Consider the following 18,871-nt stretch of genomic DNA (forward strand, 5'->3'; position numbering starts at 1 on the left):
CTACCAACGAAAACTATGTCATCAACATACAAGAGAAATGTATAATATAAATTACATGTAGAGAATTACCGGGCCTTATCAACTATGTACATAGAAAATTGAAAGTCAAAGAATTAGCTAAACAGGTTATGTTGATTATATTTCGGGTTTACAAATTAACCGGTTGATTCCCTCTCAATTTAAATCGACTTATTTATTAATTAAATTGACTACTCTCAACCTTGATATACGACAATTTATTAATCGAGGCTACTTTCAATTGTTAAATTTTTGAGTTGAGTTGTTGGCTTTTGTCAATTTTGTCATCTCTAATAATAAAACTTTATACGATATCGTAATATTTAATTATCACACTTTTTAAATGAGATTTTTTTTAGTACAGAGATGAAATATATTTTTAAGAAGGATAATTTGGCGAAATTATCTCATAAAATATTTTTTTTGCAAGAAACTACCTAATAAAAAATGAGACACAAAATTACTTAATTTTTTTTTGTGCCAAGAAAATGATAATGGTCAAATTCTAATGGGTTAACTCTATTTTCCGACGTTGACTCACATGTGCTTAGTTAGCACTTGACTTTAATTTACCTCTCTTTGTTCTTTTTTCATCGTGTGATTCTTCCACTCCACTACTTATAAATACAGTTAGACGCACAAAAAAGTTGTTACGATTCTACACACAAAAGAAAGTAGTTACATAATTTCTGAATTTGCCTTAAGTTGAGAGCAGCTAAACTTGAAGCTTACAAGAAAAGAATAGCAACAAATAACAATGGAGAATTCTACCAAAGATAACCAGGTAAAACTTCATACTCATTTCTTGCACTTTCTTTTTTCCAGTATACTGCATTTTCTTTTCTCCCTAAATGTTGAATATTTCCTTATTATTAACAATTGTTTGATTAATTAACTTGTAATCGGCTTATAAATTAATCACCCATATGATATTCATGAGAGAGAGTTTATAAAGATTGAGAAAATTTCATGTACTCTGCTTAATAACACTTTTAATTACTAAAGTGTTCATCATTTGGGAAGTTAATGAAGAATATGGTAAGCAAAATTATTATAATTACTTACACTTTTTCTCATTTCAGTAGAGTTCTCATTGTAGTTGTTGCTTTAGGAATGTAGGTACTTTCATCAAACAGATGATGGGTTGTATGAGTTACAGTTTGAAATATTTCTGGGATTTGCTTGTTGAATGTGGGTTCTTATTCATTTCCAAGAATTGCTGAGGAGTCCGTAATTTTAGAAGTCCGTGATTTTAGAAGTGTCACAAGTAATTTGGAACGGAGGAAGTATATATATATATATATATTTTTGGGTTTTTGGGTATTTGAAGTTTGTAATATTTCTGGGATTTGCGTGATATGAATCTTTATTCTTGTATTTTTGTTGGGTGTTTTCTAACTGTGATATTTGCTTACTTTCAGCCTTCTACATCGAGTAATGTAGGTGGTGTAACGGATGATGATTGTTTCTTGGTCCTGAAATTGGCTGAAGATGATCCTTTGTATGAAAAGAAGATAGTGAGTACTATTATAGCTTTACTTTTTTTCATTAGGGTTTATGGATTAGTGGATTACTTGTAGGTAATTTAATCATCCAGCTGTGTAATTGTTTGGTAAGACTGGTAACATGTATGAACTGTGATGTCTTTTGAAGTGTTGAACAGTTTGATCCATAACAGTTCAATTAATTGTCGGCGATTTAGCTTGGATGGAAATCCAATATTTGACGGAATGGTTTGTTCCGATGAATGCTAAACTATTCAAACCAGTGATATGGTTGTTTATGTATCCATCTATTCAAGTAATTATGTTTAGCTCTTATAGAGCGTTTCAGGGTCTTCAAATGAGTGAGATTTGTGTTTTTCCAGAAGCAATGAATTCAAAGCACTTGGTTCTATGTATTCGACTAATGTTTGCATTAGCGTAGTTTTCTGTTTTAGGCTTACAAGATATCTAGAGAACTGTTCTGCTGTTTAGTCATAAATAAACATGTTTTGCTGGATTGTGCTAACTGCTAAGAATTTTTTTTCTCTTTTATTACAGAAATTGCTCGCAGATAAGGGCTTTGGTTCAAATGACCGTGTATACTTCCATAAAACTTTAGTTTCTGAATTTGCAAATGTTGAGCTGAATGCCTTACTCCAGAGAGCTCGAATAATTAAGTTGAACGATGTAAGTGGTTTTGAAGATATGGTACATTTTACATCTACTTTATGCAGTAGGCTGATTTGTAGTTTAGATTAGCTTGGGAAATGGTTCCCTTCATGTTACATCTAGTCTGCATTATATACATATTGTCCGTTTGTCCCTCTATAGTATTTTGGCTACGATACAAGGTGATTAACTTATCAGAGAACTTAAAATCTGAAACTATCGTGCCAACAATTATGATAAGTTGCCTCTTCCTGTTGCAGATTGAGCTTTATTTTGGTCTAATGCATGTGGATCCCGCAGAAGAATTGTACAGTTCTCGGAATGAGTTAGAGGCTCTCAATTTTATCCTCTCTCTTGTTGATCTCTACAGTGAAAAAAGTAAGGAAATAATGCTTCACTGAAAGTATTACGAGATGCAATTATTAGAAGACTTTACAATTTTGGTGAAAAAAATAAATTGAAAACAAGGATTGTAAAGGAAGCATGTGACAGTGAGAAGCATCTTATGGAGTGGGCTGAAAGCTGTGGTCTAAAATCTAAGCTGCAGATAGCTTGTATGTCAGAAGTCGTTATAAAATCTGCTTCTTTTAACTTGTTTAAATCACCACTGTGGCTATCCTTGCGAAAATTTGCTTAAGATGCTTTTCTAGTATTGATGTTTACATAATGTGCACAATCTAGATGTTGAAGGAGCTGGGAGAGGAGCTCTGGCAGCAGAAGATCTTGGGGTTGGAGACGTTGCACTGGAGATTCCGATTTCTGTTATTATCTCAGAAGACCTTGTATATGACTCAGACATGGTATGATTCATCTGGGGAAAGGTTATTATATGCATAAATTAGATTTATCAATCTGACCTGAGTGCATCAGCATCTTATGAGTTCTGTTAGGTGCAGGGACTGTACACATCTTTCTTCCATATAGCAGGATACATAATGGGTTATTGTTGTGTAGACGAGGGGAAGTATTGAATTTCTCTGTACTCTTTATTAATTCAGGTTGATGCTTTGAAGAAGATAGATGGCATTTCAGCTGAAACTATGTTGTTGTTGTGGAGCATGAGGGAGAGACACAATGTGGATTCAAAGTACAAATCCTACTTTGATACACTGCCTGAAAAATTTAACACGGGTTTGTCCTGCTCACTAGTGTCTTTTTGATATAACTCGTATTGATCATCTAGCAACTCTATATACCTGTACTGTGATTATTATTTGGGGAAATCACCTTTTAACAGCTTGCTTTCTGTGTTCTGGCTACTTTATCACCAGAACCTCATAAACAAGCCTCTGACAATGTTGAACATGTTCTCGCTAAAATTCTGTGATTTGTTTGAAATAGGATTGAGTTTTGGTCTGGATGCAATGATAGCTTTGGATGGGACCTTGGCTCTTGAAGAAGTATCCCAAGCTAAGGAGGTAATAGAAATGTTTATTCTGTTTATCATATATTAGCAATCATATATTTGCTGATTATGGTTAAAGAAATTCTTCATAATGGGATGTATATGGAGTAAAATCCAAGCTCGTATCATAGTTATGATATATAGCTAGGGCTGTTTAGAGTATGGTCTGGGCTGCTCCAAACCGCAAACAAAATCAATCTATCGCGGTTTGGGCTGTTTGCAATTTCAAAAATATGGGTTAGTTTGGGATTTTGACCAAACTGCACTTTGCGGTTTGGGTTTGGTTTGGATTTCTAAAAAACCAAAACCGTACCATAAACCATCTAATGTGCTGAAGATTATTAGTGGCACATTATAAAGTTGTTGGTTTGGTGTGCATATTTCTGAAAGCAATGGACGTGGCGGGTGCGCTGTGGTTAAACTACAAACCACACTACACCAAACCGTTTTACATGGTGTGGTTTAGTGCTGTTTGGGGCAAAGTGCGCTGTGGTTTCGTATGGAAAAATGCCAAAGCGTTATTTGCGGCTTGGTTTGGGTAATGTCCCAAACGACGCTGAACCAACCCACTAACACCCCTAGAAAGATGATAGCAGCATTTATGCTTCATCATACTTGGGACACAAAAGTAACTGGTCGTACAGTTGAATGGTCCTAGAGTTCTATTGAAAAATGACCTGCATCAATGAAAGCAAAGGATTTTCTTGACCTGTCTTTTTCAGAAAATAAACCTACCTTAATTAATGTAATCCCTTTGTTCCAAAGATAATGTCGTAGGAAACTTTCATAGATATTGTGAGTACATAATGAGTATGAATATAATGCATGATTGAACCAATTGTGTACTAGTATAGTTGGAATAGGGAAAGTTAATTTGGTAATATCATCTATTAAAATGAGATAAATTAATTTATGAGGATATTATCTTTGACACTGAAAGGGTTTTTATTAAAATAACATACTTTTACTGGTTACTTATATAGCTGATATATGCATGTTGCAGCACTTGCGGTCTGGATATGATGAGTTGTTTCCTGCACTCTCCATCAGTTCTCCTGATATATTCGCATCTGAGTTCTACACATGGGAGCAGTATCAATGGGCATGTGAGTTATGGTACTCAAATTCGATGAAGATAATGTTTCCCGATGGAAAGCTGAGGACATGTTTGGTCCCTATTGCAGGCTTTCTAAACCATTCGGTACGTTTTCTTGTCTTCTTTCACTGGTTTTTTTGTTGTTGATAGAAAATTCGGTAGCCAAATCCTACTGCTGAAACTCATTAACGCTTAATCTTACATCCTCATATTGTAGAAAAAGCGCAAGCTCATCCATATTGGTTCTTTTTATTTATGGTCAACTTCCCACTTACCTAAGCTGCTAGAGTGAAAATGTGTTTAGAACCTGATTGCAATATTCATATCAACACATTCAATATTCTACCATTTTTCTTACAAATATTTAAAATGTGTCAAAATATGAATGAAAGAAGTTCTCTTTCTTCTATATGGATAGAAGATTTAATAATTATATTACCCTCTTTATAGCCAAAAATTGTTAATCTAATGCCTCTTTGTCTCTTCCATCATGACTCTGAGAAACAAGCTCACCCAGTATCTCCTTTTAAATATTTGTTGAATACTATTTTTGATATGGTGTTGTCTCTCTACATTTCTACATTCTACAGGTTTGCCCACATATTTTGCATTATGGCAGAGTGGATGCTACGACAAACACTCTCAAATTCCCTTTGTCAAGACCTTGCAAGAAGGGGGAGCAATGCTACCTGAGCTATGGAAATTTGTCTAGTTCTCATCTGCTCACCTTCTATGGTTTCATACCACAACCACCAAACCCTTTTGATGTCATCCCTTTAGGTGGGTTTCATTTACTTTCTTCCTTTTGCTACAATTGGGGTAGTCAGAGTTGTTTCTTGAATTTTTTTTAACATATTGTTCTTTCCCTTTTTGGGATGATCTCACTTCTTTACGGAAATCATTCATTGGTTGTGGTTGTGCTGTAGATATTGAAGCAGCCCCAGAAAGCTCTTCTGAGGATGTTCGTTCTGCATCTGACATTACACACATGGTTCGGGGTACATGGCTTTCACCCAACCAAGAAATCTTCTACTATGGATTGCCATCACTACTATTGGAGCATTTACGGAGTGCTCGGAGTCCAGGCTTGCGGACAATGACACTGGTACATCTCGCTCCTGTATGGTTTTGATTATCAATAGCACACGTGATATGGAAACTTCAGACAAATTTTATGGTAGAAGTGTATTGTTAGAATTTGAGTGCAACTCATGCGATATACTCTCTCAGTCCCTCCGCCTTTTTTACATGCTACATAGTAGTAGTATACATATATGAATGTGCCAAATACTGGTTATAATACCGTAAGTTCCAAATTACTTGTTACATTTTTTTTGACATGTGGTCCGTACCATCATTGCATACATCTCCTAAAGATTTGTCTAGAACTGAATCATAGCAAGTAATTGTAGTATGGTATATTGCGAATCGTGCAGATCAGTAAATTGAACTAGTTGAAATCATTATTGGTTTGTATTTTGTGCTGTTCAATGCTGTCAGGATCTCACAATTGGATACTGACTTTTGGCTTGTTTATTATATCAGCTGAAAGAAAACTTGGAAATTGAGAAGGAAGTTCTGAAGGACCTTTTAGCGATTTTTGATAACATGATGGACAACCTCGGCGACTCAGCATTGGATGACCGGTAAGTTTTCAGTGAGACTGTTTAATGCACATATTTTAACATTGACATGTGAACCTAAAGCTTGATGTCTTGCCTTCTGTAAGGAAAAATGAGAATTGGGATGTGCAATTAGCAATAAGGTACAAAGATCTGCAAAGAGATATCGTGTCTTCTTTAACGGTTGCCTGTCATGTTGGCCGAAATATGGTGGAACATGAGCTGGAGTAATTGCATCACTGAGGATGATCTTGTGTAGCTGTAACTTCATGTAGAACGAGCGCCCTTTCGTGCTGTTTTCTGTTAATGATGACTCATGTGTATGAATGCTTGTGTTGGAGCTTTATACTTTCTCTGTATGTCTCATTTGTTTGTAATACTAGCATAAATAGGAAGATGTAATTTGTAGTTGCAAAGTCATATTAACATATGGCATAGATTAGTGATGCAGCAATTTTGTTCTGGAACTTACTCATTTGAGGTAGAGGAGAAATCTATGGAACATACTAGTCCAGATTTCTACACAAGGACCCCTTTACATTTTTTAGAGTACCCAAAGACTTGAAATGGTGCTAGGAGTCGAATAGTCAAATGATTGTATTATACTTCTTACGTTTTGAAATAAATGAAACACTGTTGTCAAAAAGTCTTTCATAAAAGGGAAGCGTTTTTTAGAATGGAGGAAGTAAAGTGTTTGATAATGCTGAACTGGTGATGCAACAGATTGTCTAGAAAAACCAGAGAATTCATCGGAATAACTGTAATATCTTTTAAAGTGAGAATTTTGTTTTATGTACAAATTAGATATTAGCCCATTGTTATTTGCTATATAAATAAGTTATAGACAAGAAATTCTATTTTTCTTGTGATCCTTCTAACCCACTTGATGGAATTTTTTTTAATGTTCCCTTTAGTAGGGTGTAAAACACTTTCAACTAAAGATGTTTTTCAAGGAAAATCATTTACACAAAGAAAATTTATTTTAAAGTTCTAACCAATAAGCTGTGCAATATTAGATTGATATTTCAAAACCTTATTTTCACGGTCTCTTGTTCTCCTTTTCCTTCGTTCATGTGCCATCTACAAATGTTGATCAAAATATTAAGAAATTTAACGTAAAGGAAAAAAGAAATACGACTAAATAACCAATACGTATTAAGTACTTATATTCTATCTACACCCGGTACAGATATTGTTGAGAATCAAGGTTGTCTAGTGGTTGTAAGACCCTCCTTCCATTTCTATGACAGGGGTTCGATTCTCACCCCTTACAAGAGGGACTCACAATTTCTCCCTTCGTTACAAGAGAATTCTCCCTACCTTTAAGGGAAAAAAAAGAATACATATATTTTTGTTCAGTTTTTCTCCATAGTTGACACTTGACAAGTCGCCAACATTGGCATATTGGTACAAGCTACAAGCCAATTTATCGTGAAATGAAATTGAAAGTTGAATTTTTGTCATCTTTTTCTTGGCAAGAGAATTGTTTTAGATTCAATAGAGACATTTGTGAATTGTGATAACAATGGCAAAGAATTTAGAAACTTTTTCAAGAAGGAAGATATGGAATCAATAATTCAATGTATCCCCACACATGCAAAATAGACTATTTAATTGTTTTTACTTTTGAATTTTTGAAGAATTTGCACACGTCTATTAGAAGACGTCATCATATCGAATTATTAATTACTATAATATCTTAATACTGAATAATCCTATTAGGTTGCCTTCGCATATACCCATGGGCTCCTTACAATCATACATTGATACATTTCTAATTTCGCTAATCTCAAACAAATGCTTGAAGTAGGATTTAAACCATATACTTCTAAACTTTTAATAATATAATTTCATTATTATGTTTATTTATCATATTATAATAAGAGATACTCAAAGCCCACCTCAAAACCGAAAAGAAACAAAGAGATAATGAAAGCAAATTTAATGTTGCAACTAAATTGAAATACTTTGAAGTTAAAAAATAATGCAATGCAACCAATAAAACATAACTTTTCCCCTAAAAAAAAAAACATAACTTTAAACTGTTAGGAAACTAGAATCCTCAAGAAAAAAAAAAATTGATGTAATTATTACACCATAAATTATGGTGTAACGAGTAACAACCTGAGCAGGTGATAACCTAGTGGTATTGGCATCACCTTCGATCCCATAGGTCACGGGGTCGAGTCTCACCTCTTGCAAGGAGGGATCCCCACTTCCCCCCTTTCTTTACAAGGGACTTCATCTTACCTTTTAAAAAAAAACTCAAGTGACATGATATAATAATAAAATGGCTTTAAATTTATGTCATTATTTGTATATATACTCCATGTCATTTTTGATGAGGTATTGAGATCACATCATCACATGTATGTCATTACGTATGTTCCACATGAATAAATTACGGTGCGAGCAATGATATTCCCATACCGAGTATGTGCCAATACCATGACATTTATGTAATTTTTATAACAAAAGTGATATTATAAAATTATAATTTTTTTTTTCATATTTTTTTTTTGGGGCTTGTTAGTTGAAATCTTAAATCATATCTGGGCTACATCAAATTATATTAGTTCGCTATTAAATCATATCTGAGCTACATCTAATCATATCAAGTAACTAATATGGGAAAAGTTGTCCCATACCGAGTATGGGACTATACTTTCTCGGTGCAATATATTATATCCAAGACACCCAAAAAATTAATGCGAAAATTATACTATACACGGAAATATACGTTAGCATTTCACATAAATTGCTATTTATAGAATATATACCATTCTACCCTACTGACTAAGAGAGCTTAAGAATCTCTACATTTCACTTAAATACATGTGCATTGTTCCAAAGAAGTTGACGTTACATACCAAGGTTCCCAACCCAGTAATATTTACCACGTATCGCAAGTTTGCAACTTGACAACGTTGTACTATTACTAACTTTATATCACAATCATGGTTTGTCCATTCATAGCTAGGTATTCCTATTTGTTTTAGTCCATTATCTTAATTCTTAGCTTATGAATTTTTCGTGCAATACCTAAGGTGAGAAGTGAGAACCACATTACTTTACTAATTACTATCAAGGATGTCTTGGCTTAGTGGTTAAGATTGAGGTACTGTGAACGATAGGTAACATGTTCGAATCTCCTCTCCCCTTCTTTGTACTGTTTTTGTGGCTCATATGGATTAAAAAACACAGAGGAAAAGCTAAATATATGGATTAAAAAACACAGAGGAAAAGCTAAATAGAGAACATTTTACTAGTGATATATATTGTTCCCTATCTTTACGACCTACAAAAAACAATAACAACAATATCTAATAACTTTAAGAATCTTTGAAACAAAGATTTTAAGTTAATAGATCATTAAAACATACTTTATAATAAAACGCAAAGTAAATTAAATTATAAAATCTTTCTCTACAAGATATAGTCAATAAACATTACATTATTTCAAGTGTTTTTACAATTTTCTAAAATAAAATCATATTATTACTATCTAATTATTTGACATCATCAAAACCTGAAATACAACGATATATATATACACACACCCTTGGAAAGGTTCTTCATCTAGCTTCTCCCATTGTACACTATGTTGTACATACCACCATTTCCTAGCCCTCGACGATTGAATGTGGATCATGAGCCACCTTCATCGCAAGCGCGAAATGGTGGGCTGTATCCGGTGGGTGGTGCTCAACCCTAGCACGATCAGGCACCACCCATCGACCTTCACTATTGCGCACCATTCCCTTATTATAGTCTTGCCTCCATCTAGGAGGTACCTCATACTCATTCTTCAAAAAATTAGAGTCCTTATTAACTAATGCAATATCCCTCTTAGTAACCAAACTAAATTTTCTTCCTTTTCCATGATAACCATCAATAAGATGTAAATGAGCCTCAAGATTATGTGCACAACTTAAATCTGTTGCTGGCTTAAGAAAAGGTGAATGTGTATGATTCAATGCAAGTTCATTACCAACATGTGCATAACTCCAAGGAAAATGAACCTTATCTTCAAGATACTTTTGCAATTTGTTCTTCTCATTTGCTATAAGTCCAGGCATAGTTGGGATTCTATCATGAACATTAATAATCCTCAATTGTTTAACTCCTAATTCATCACATCTTTCCTTAAACTTAAGATTTCCAACTCTAGGACTTGCAAAAGAAAATACTGTAATAGGTAATTTTTTGAGGTGATTCTTTTCATCTCGACCTATATTAAGGCTCATCTCGGCTATGTCATAGGCACATAAGAGCGCAAGCGCGCCCCTAAGCTGTGGCCTGTAACTGTTATGCTTAATTTTTGCCTTTGAATCGTTCTACTAGTCGTTTAACCTCAGCTAAGACTTGCTCTCTAGCTGAAAATGAGCAATACTTGCAATTTTCTTCTTTGGTGGTGTATAGATCATAGAAACCTGATTCAATTTGGATGTGAGGATTATCTCTAAAATGTGCTGGTCGAAGTATGTTCTTAAGGTCATGTATCCATTCTAAGTATGTGACTGTTCCTCGCCATGTTATGAGTATGTCTCTTCTTCCAAGTCTTTTGATCTCTTCTTCATCACTTGTGACTGCAACATAGCCCATCCAATTTGCATGAGGGCTCCATATGCTTCTAATGCTTGATGATTTTTGGAAGAATTTCTCTAGGTTGATGTTTGAGGTTGCATAGAGGTATCTGTTTGAAAATTTGTCAAAAGAGTTTAGAATTAATATATATGATATCTATTAGAAAATGATCATATTGGTATTAAGTAATAATAACCTTTTCTATGCGTCGAAAGGTCTATCATTTGTTTTCTGTTTTCAGTTTTTCAAACACATCTTTAACTGATAATATTTCGATTACATATTAATAAAACCATACAAAGACTGAGTGTACACGCTAAGACAGATCCAATAATATCGCGGATCACCATGTTATATAGCTTAGTATATACTTCCTACGTTTAGAAATAGTTGCACCATTTGGCATTTGGTCACTGTTCGTGAACCAACTTTGGCAAGCCTTCATTATATAAGAATAAACATAGTCAAGTGAGATCTTGTTAAATTCGTCTTAATACGAGGATTTTAAATATCAACTCTTTATAATTTTTACTTTTATGCAATTAGAGATATTCACGTTCAAAAAAGCGTCTTTGACAAACGTGAAATAGCAAAAACAGTGCAACTATTTTGAAACGAAGGAAGTACATAATTGCCATATGGTCAAATTTTGTGGAGTCAGTTCGACTTTCTTAGAATGAAAAGAGCAACTATCAAAAGGACAAAGGGCGGTGTGTATGATGCGCAGATAAGTACATGCACCCAAGTGCATGTAGAGCATGGTGCACCGTTTTCTAAACTACGCTACGTCATTTTATCATTTTTAAAGTCTATAATTTTAAAAAATTAATGTTATTTGTTTTTGTGCATAATGTATATATACAACCCTTTGTATGTTAGAAAAGAGTCTTAATTTTGACATGACACATACCGGCAAATATCATAGCCATAGTGCGACATATCCATCTTCTCAAAGAATTCAGCACGAGGATACTTGCAAGACCCACAATACCTAGAGTGAGGATCAAAATCAAAAGAGTCGTAACATGATTGAGCAAACTCCCCATATCGGAGCACTTCACGTCTAAGATGAGAGTTCATAGGGTCTAACAACCCTTCCCAATCGTTACGTCCTTGAATATCCCTCCATATTTCTCGCAGAAGCCTCGGATCCTCTTGAGGTTCCGGCTTCTGCTCTCGAATTAAAAATTCATTTTCTCTCTCTTCCCCCATAGTCGTCACCAAAGGTGACGATCTATGCACTAACGCGCTTGGTGTTACTCGACTCGACTTAGATGTACGAAATGATTTACTTGAAAATGTTTGAGAGAAGTGTTGGAGGGAAGGTTGTTCTACTAACGTGACATTAGGAACGTTAGGAGAAAATAATAGAGAAGCCATGAAGAATAAAAAGTGGCAAATGTATATGTACTAATTAACTTGGGAAAAGTTTTTTTTTGAGGAAACTAAAAGGTAAGTAGATTGTTGTTTATGAGATGAAATAAAATGTTAACTTTTTTTTATAGTTCTTAGAGCTACTATTGCATCTATTATATAATATGATTGGAAAGACATATACCACATGTTTTATAGCAATAACAAGTGGTCTACATGCTTTGTATTAGGTCATAGATTGTGATATGAATTCTGTAAGCAACAGAAGAGTCTAGAAGTTACACGGCAAATATCTCCATAATTGTAACCTTAACTCATAAAGTAGTATCTCTAGGTACTAGGGTAAATCCGTACAGATTATTCACATAGATAATACTCTCAAGAACATGTGTTCCACGATGAGAGAAAAGATAAAGAGCTTGTTTGGTTAACCTTTAAATGTATGGGAAATTAGAATTCTTAGAAAGTAGGTATGTGTGTCGTTGTTTGGTTGACAAAAAAATGGGAAGTAGAACTTTTTAAGAAGTTCTATTTCCTACAAAATGGAGGAAATAACTTACCTAGGCCCCCTAGGCCGGTAAGTGGAAATTCCATGGGAAATAGAATTTCTCATGTTCAACCAAACAAAAAATGTACTTCTTAGGAAATGAAATTTCATGGGCAATGCAAATTCAAGAGAAACTATACTTCCCAACTTCAACCAAACGACCCTATAAGTATATGTATCTTAAGGCAGTGGCGGATCCAAAAATATGTATTAGTGGATTCAAAATAAAATTATTAATTTTTAAAGGATTCAAACAATTAATTTTATCATAAAATATCCAAAAAACTCAAATTGTATAAAGAAAAAAATCCAAAATTTTTGTTTTTAAGTTGGGCCAGTTGATCCCACTAAGCCGAAAATCCACCGATCCTTAACATTTGGATCAGTAGTAAAAGTATAAGGGAAGAAATAATGAGAACATGAAATCCATCAAAGTTTTGTAATTTAAACTTTTGAAGATAGTCGCCATTAACCAACTATAAATATAAATCTTATACTTTTATTTTTTTTGAATGACAAATAAAAGGCTAAATTAAGAAATTTATACAGGACCTTCATTATTTTTTTGCTCATATTTACCCCGCCCCTATTTGAACATTTGGTACCTTTGGGGCTTACTAGTATTCGATAATGGGGTTTGATAAACGCTTAACGTGCTAGTATTACTTCTTAGTTAAGGAGTGCAATATTACGGTAGTGACATTGTATGCAATATTAATAATATTCTGTAGAGAACTATCTTCATGGAAGGGCGAAAACAATAAAATAACTTCAAGAGGTGAAATATGAAATTATATTCATGGTTGCCAAAGAAAAAAAAACTACACATATGCATGATTCCAACAAAAGGTGTTTTAGCAAATTAAAAGTGGTCCTCATGTGAAATATGTCAACTTCTTACACGGAATTTAGACCTAAGAAGATACATAAATACTTCTTTAGTTCTTAATTTATTTGCAATCAGAGACTCATCTAGATTTTTATATTTGGTGAGGCACAACAAAAATAATATACCAACAAACAAGCTAATTAGACACACAAAAGGACTCATGTACAAATTGAACAATAATTCGTCACACCAAATAATTAGGTGAAAAATTAAGTAAATTTTTTAAAATTTGTAAGTGTTAAGGATTTTTTTTTTAAAAAAAAATCAACAACATATTCTAGATTAGGACAGATGCATGGGAACATTATCAAGGAGATGATAATACTCCCTCCGTCCCATAATATAGTGTTTGTTTTATTTTAGGTGGCTCAAATTTTAAAATCTTGACCAAATATTTTCACTAATATATAAGAGCGAGAAAACATACTCATATGGGATCTTGTTAGATTCCCCTCAGTATTTAATTTCATAATATCAACTTTTTATATTTTTCATTAATAAAGAATTGAAAATATCGAAGATCAAATGTCCGTCTTGAAGACAGTGTAAAAAGAAACACACTATAGACGTGAATTTATCATCTACACATACAACGAACCCCACATGGTCAATTAAGTCCTCTTCTCCATTGCTGCCGGCCAAACAATATAGTCCTCCAAACAGTCCTCTCCAGTCTTCACATGGTTAATACTGCTGCCTATTGTCCCACAAAAATGGTCCCATATGTACTAGTACATCCTTCATTTTCAAGCTTAACTCCTAGTTTGCTTACTCAACTCTATATGGTCACGAACTCACGGTGGAAATTTCTGTGTACTATAAAGAAGAATTTTGCTCAACTGATCTAAAGAAGATATAATCAAGTCGGATCTAAGCGGAGAAGTAATGCTCCACCTTCGTCGGATCTATTATTTCATATCAGGGAATAGGAAAAACATGTTAGTTCAGTTTGCTCTTGCTCTAATGATTGTGTTTTTAAGATTTGTTGTCAAGTCAAGGATTCGCCAAGGCTAGCAAGTGGCGCTATCATTAGTGGGTCCTCAGTGTCTGTTTATTTTCTTTATACTTCAAAATTTCCCGATATCAGTATATATAATAAAAATAAAGTAAGTAACGCCTAAATTAAGATTGATCTGTGAGAAACGATAAATTATACTCCCTCCGTCCTAAAATATAGTTTTCATTTTCCTTTTTTCACGGTAATTTATTCAAGTAGAATCTAAGAGATATAATGAAGATTTTTTATTTATTTAAATAAATGTTGTATGGAAAAAGATGATTTTAGGAGAGAGAATGGAGAATAATTGGTGAAAGAGCATTAATTGTAACATTTTGGTTGAATAAACAAAGGAAAAAACAAAATTCAAGAAGCAAATAAAAGATGGGACACGGTTTTTCTAGATAAATTACGGAAAAATGTGGAACTAAATATAGAAACGGGAACTATATTTTGGGACACAAAAATGGAAATGGGAACTATATTTTGGGACGGAGAGAGTATAAGTTTTGACGATTCAAAATTTTCTAAGCTCTAGATGCACAACCTTTTTTGAAGTTACTGAAATCCCTTCATAATTCATATACGAATTGACGCACAAGCTTTCCTAGATGGTTATGCTTGTGCCACAATAGATGTATAATGGCCTAATGGGTGTATGATGTATCCATGTCAAAGCTAATTAACCAAGTAAATTTTAGATATACATACATGCATATACCTAAAGGTAACAATTTTCAACATCAACTCCATGATCCAATGAATTCCCTAAAATCAGGAGGATAATATCCTCCATTTTTTAATACTCGCGACAGGTCCCATGTGCTACGAGAAAGAAAGAGAAATAAATTGTCAAAAATGTTAACATAGCAAGTAATAGAAAACTTGTCAATTATAATAGAAAACATTGCGAGTTATAGAAAAACGAAGGAACGAAGTACTTCCTCCGTTTCAAATTACTCGCTACACTTTGATTTTTACGTTTGCCGATGCACTACTTTGATCATTAATGTCTTTAATTATGTATTAGAGTAAAATATAAAAATCAAATTTTCTGAAAATATACATTGAGACGAATCCAACAATATTATAACATTTGATTTTATCTAATACTTCCTCCGTTTCTAAATAAGTGCAACACTTCTTGTTTTCACGTTTGCCAATGCATTATTTTAACCATTAATATCTTCAATTATCAATAAGTAAAAATTATAAAAAGTTGATATTAAAAAAATTCACATTCAGACGAATCTAACAAGATCCCACATGACTATGTTTTTCCTAAACCCTAAATCACCAAAGCTAATTAAAGTTTAAACTGTGAATAGTAAACACTATGCAAATGTTGCACTTATTTAGAAACGGAGGAAGTAGTAAATAATGCATGGTCACATCTCATTAATAAATAGTGGAATTTTCAAAGTGTAGCGAGCAATTCAAGACGGAGGGAGTATATAAGATTGATCTAATTAACCATGTTCCCCTGCTACTAGTACTATTAGCTGATGCAACAGAAGATGATAATTGACATATGACAGCTGACGAAACAGTAGGAGTACTAGTATTCTTGCTCCCACATGCTTGCTGTTCTATGCAATTATAAATAAATAAAAGGACAATGTTAATTGATTGCTTATCTTTGTAATTTGTATAGCATTATATATTAATGACCCTTCCTAGGTATTATGCGTGTAACATGTTGTGTATCAATAAGGAGAATAATGCGGGAGCCCAATGATTGGAGCTTCTACCTCCCACCCTCATGATCTGGAAACTGGAGTTCTATTCTCATCAATCTTATATATAGGGTGTGTGTGTGGATATTTACTTCTAGGTATAAATCTCCACTTTTCAATCTCTGGGAGTTTCTTTATGAGTTGGGATCCCCTTCTTACCTCCTAACTCATAAGGGCCGAACCTGCTTGGACCAATAAATTACCGAATCAGATTGCCAATATAATCCTGATAACAAGCTGCAAAAGTCTTGATACAAAATAAAATAAAAATCCTGATTACTGAGAATGATGAGCTCATATATTCCAGGTCAGTCCACCAATCACCATTGTTATAATTAGAAAGTAATTATCTAAGCACAAGCTGATGATTTAATTAATAGCAAACTTTAAGCAAAAAAAAGAACAAAAATGACATTGCAAGAATAAAAATAGGCATGATATTGATCATGCTCCCTGAATATAATGAAGCAATGGCATTGTTTCCTTGAGGAGGAGGAGCAGGAAGAGGAGACGAGTTCTTGACGTTTATAGCGAGTTTCATGCCACCATAACAATAACCTTTGCTGCAAATGAAGTAATATGATCTAGCTTCTTTGAGCTCGTAAACATCTCTACCACCTTTGGTTATATTTGCTATGAAATTATTAGGGTTGCAGTTCTCGTAGTTTGTTTGGTTCACTTCTAGTACATCAAAATAGTTCTTGTCAAATCTGAAATCTGAACATAGAAGAAAGAAGTTGTTCAAAGGGAGAGTACATTCAATTTGTATTTTTTGTAACTAAAATTGATTCATCAATTGTAAGTCGTATGACATCTATAATATCAAAAGGCGAAATCTAAGGAATACACATTATTGTAAAAAATATAGGAAGTAATCCTGGATTAATCATTTTAATGGTTGATGGGTTGGATACATTATATTAGTTTTCTAGAAAATTTTAATTTTTTACGGGATTTCATTCCATATGTAAATACCAAAAAGTTTAGTGAGACATTGTAACGCCAATACAAGCATTTTTCTTTTCAGAGCTTATCATGAAGGAACTATTTTTAAAAAGCATTTAGTTAGGTGACATGTTTTTTTTTTTTAATTTGACAAGATAGGTAACATGTTGCTAAATGTATTTAGTAAAAGCAAGTTCTAATCAGTAGTTATTATATATACATACTCAGAAGTATGAAATAAATATTTTTTTTTTATTTACAAGGCAAGGTTTAACATTTTTTTAAAAGTATGCAAGATTTGACGTCTTTTTTAAAAAAATATCCTTTTTTTATTTCGCAAGGCAAGATTTGACGTCTTTTCTTACCTTCATTATTCTTCTAGCCTACTAATTAAGTCATTAAAACACTAAATAAACCACCTTTAAAAAATATAATTTCTTATCTTATATGTATAAATAAATACAAACACAATTGCCCCCTATTTATAATTACACCCTCTGTAATCAATCACACATTATTGGATGTCCATTTGACTATATGAAATATCTATATTCAAATTAAAACCTTTCTCATTTGGATCACTTTAATTGCATACATAAATCAATTATAGATACTTCACATATTCAAAAGTTTTTCTTACTTTTTCGAAAAATGGTTTAAAAGCTAATCGAACAGAAAAAGCGTAAATAAATTGTTTAAGAAAAGTTACCGAATATTTAAATAACATAAAAAAAAATTGAAAAAGGAACAAAACTTTTCGCTAGAGTTTTTTGACCTAAAATTTACCGGACCAAAGTATTTAATTTTTTAATTGATCAACATCTATTGAAACCAATTTTTGTTTTGTTTTGTTTTGTTTTGTTTGGAAGTAAGAAACCCAAGTTAAATGAGAGTGAGGATAGTCTAGTGGTTAGAGCTTCCTTCCGGGTTTCAGGAAATTATGGGATCGATTCTCACCCTTGACAAGTCGGGATTTCCTTCATTCCCCTCAATTTATCAAGGTTTTTTTCTTATCTTTTTTTAAAAAAACCAAGTTAAATCAATAGAGAAAATAGAAGAAACACAAAGAAAAAGTAGAGAGAAAAAGAAATACATAGCCAATCTCCAATGTAAAAATTCTCTTGAGAGGCCCAAAGAGTGTAATTGATGTCTTTATTCCATCCTTGATTTCCTCCCACATATACTCGCCGTGCGATTGCTCCGTGCACCATTATCATTACCAACATTGTCACCCACATTATCACATTCACGTCTTTTGATTGGTTCATGTTTTCAAATTACACTACCTTTTTTTTCTTCTTTGTGTGTTGCACTTGCACATATGCACTTCACTTGTTTTGAGTGTTTAAGAGTAACGTATATGCTGATTAATAGATACCCTAGATTATGACTTATGAGGTGGATGTATGTATCATGCATGTATGAATGGATCAAAAATCAACCGTTACTTGTGATTATTTTCCATCCTTGTGTGTGAAAGCGCAAGGCATTAGCCAATTGGA

At 33.3% G+C, this 18,871-nt stretch overlaps 2 protein-coding genes and 1 pseudogene across 2 annotated transcripts; 1 reads left to right on the forward strand and 2 right to left on the reverse strand.

The window, feature by feature from the left end:
• The first annotated feature begins 631 nt into the window (after nucleotides 1–631).
• LOC125497108 (uncharacterized) lies at nucleotides 632–6,995 on the forward strand (annotated as a pseudogene).
• Nucleotides 6,996–9,700: 2,705 nt separating this feature from the next.
• LOC104890020 (phospholipase A1-Igamma3, chloroplastic) lies at nucleotides 9,701–12,388 on the reverse strand. Its single transcript, XM_010675376.4, is given in 4 exon segments — nucleotides 9,701–10,582; nucleotides 10,585–10,620; nucleotides 10,623–10,990; nucleotides 11,792–12,388. Coding segments are annotated over 4 exon segments (1,539 nt in total). The 5' UTR covers nucleotides 12,262–12,388; the 3' UTR covers nucleotides 9,701–9,917.
• Nucleotides 12,389–16,797: 4,409 nt separating this feature from the next.
• On the reverse strand, nucleotides 16,798–18,637 carry LOC130591225 (early nodulin-like protein 20). The gene is made up of 2 exons (XM_057394176.1): nucleotides 18,463–18,637; nucleotides 16,798–17,141 (listed from the first exon to the last, which is right to left on the reverse strand). Exons 1-2 carry the CDS (start codon nucleotides 18,635–18,637, stop codon nucleotides 16,798–16,800), a joined length of 519 nt encoding a protein of 172 aa, XP_057250159.1.
• Between the last annotated feature and the right edge of the window lie 234 nt (nucleotides 18,638–18,871).

This window comes from Beta vulgaris, chromosome 4, assembly GCF_026745355.1.
Source record: "Beta vulgaris subsp. vulgaris cultivar EL10 chromosome 4, EL10.2, whole genome shotgun sequence".
NCBI lineage: Eukaryota > Viridiplantae > Streptophyta > Magnoliopsida > Caryophyllales > Amaranthaceae > Beta > Beta vulgaris.

What these genes read in the sequence shown, in the direction of transcription:
- LOC130591225 (XM_057394176.1), bottom strand. Translation starts at nt 18,637, where the DNA reads ATGAACCAATCAAAAGACGTGAATGTGATAATGTGGGTGACAATGTTG. An exon ending in TTACATTGGAGATTGGCTAT is followed by an intron (nt 17,142 to 18,462) that starts GTATTTCTTTTT and finishes TTCTATGTTCAG; the next exon opens with ATTTCAGATTTGACAAGAAC.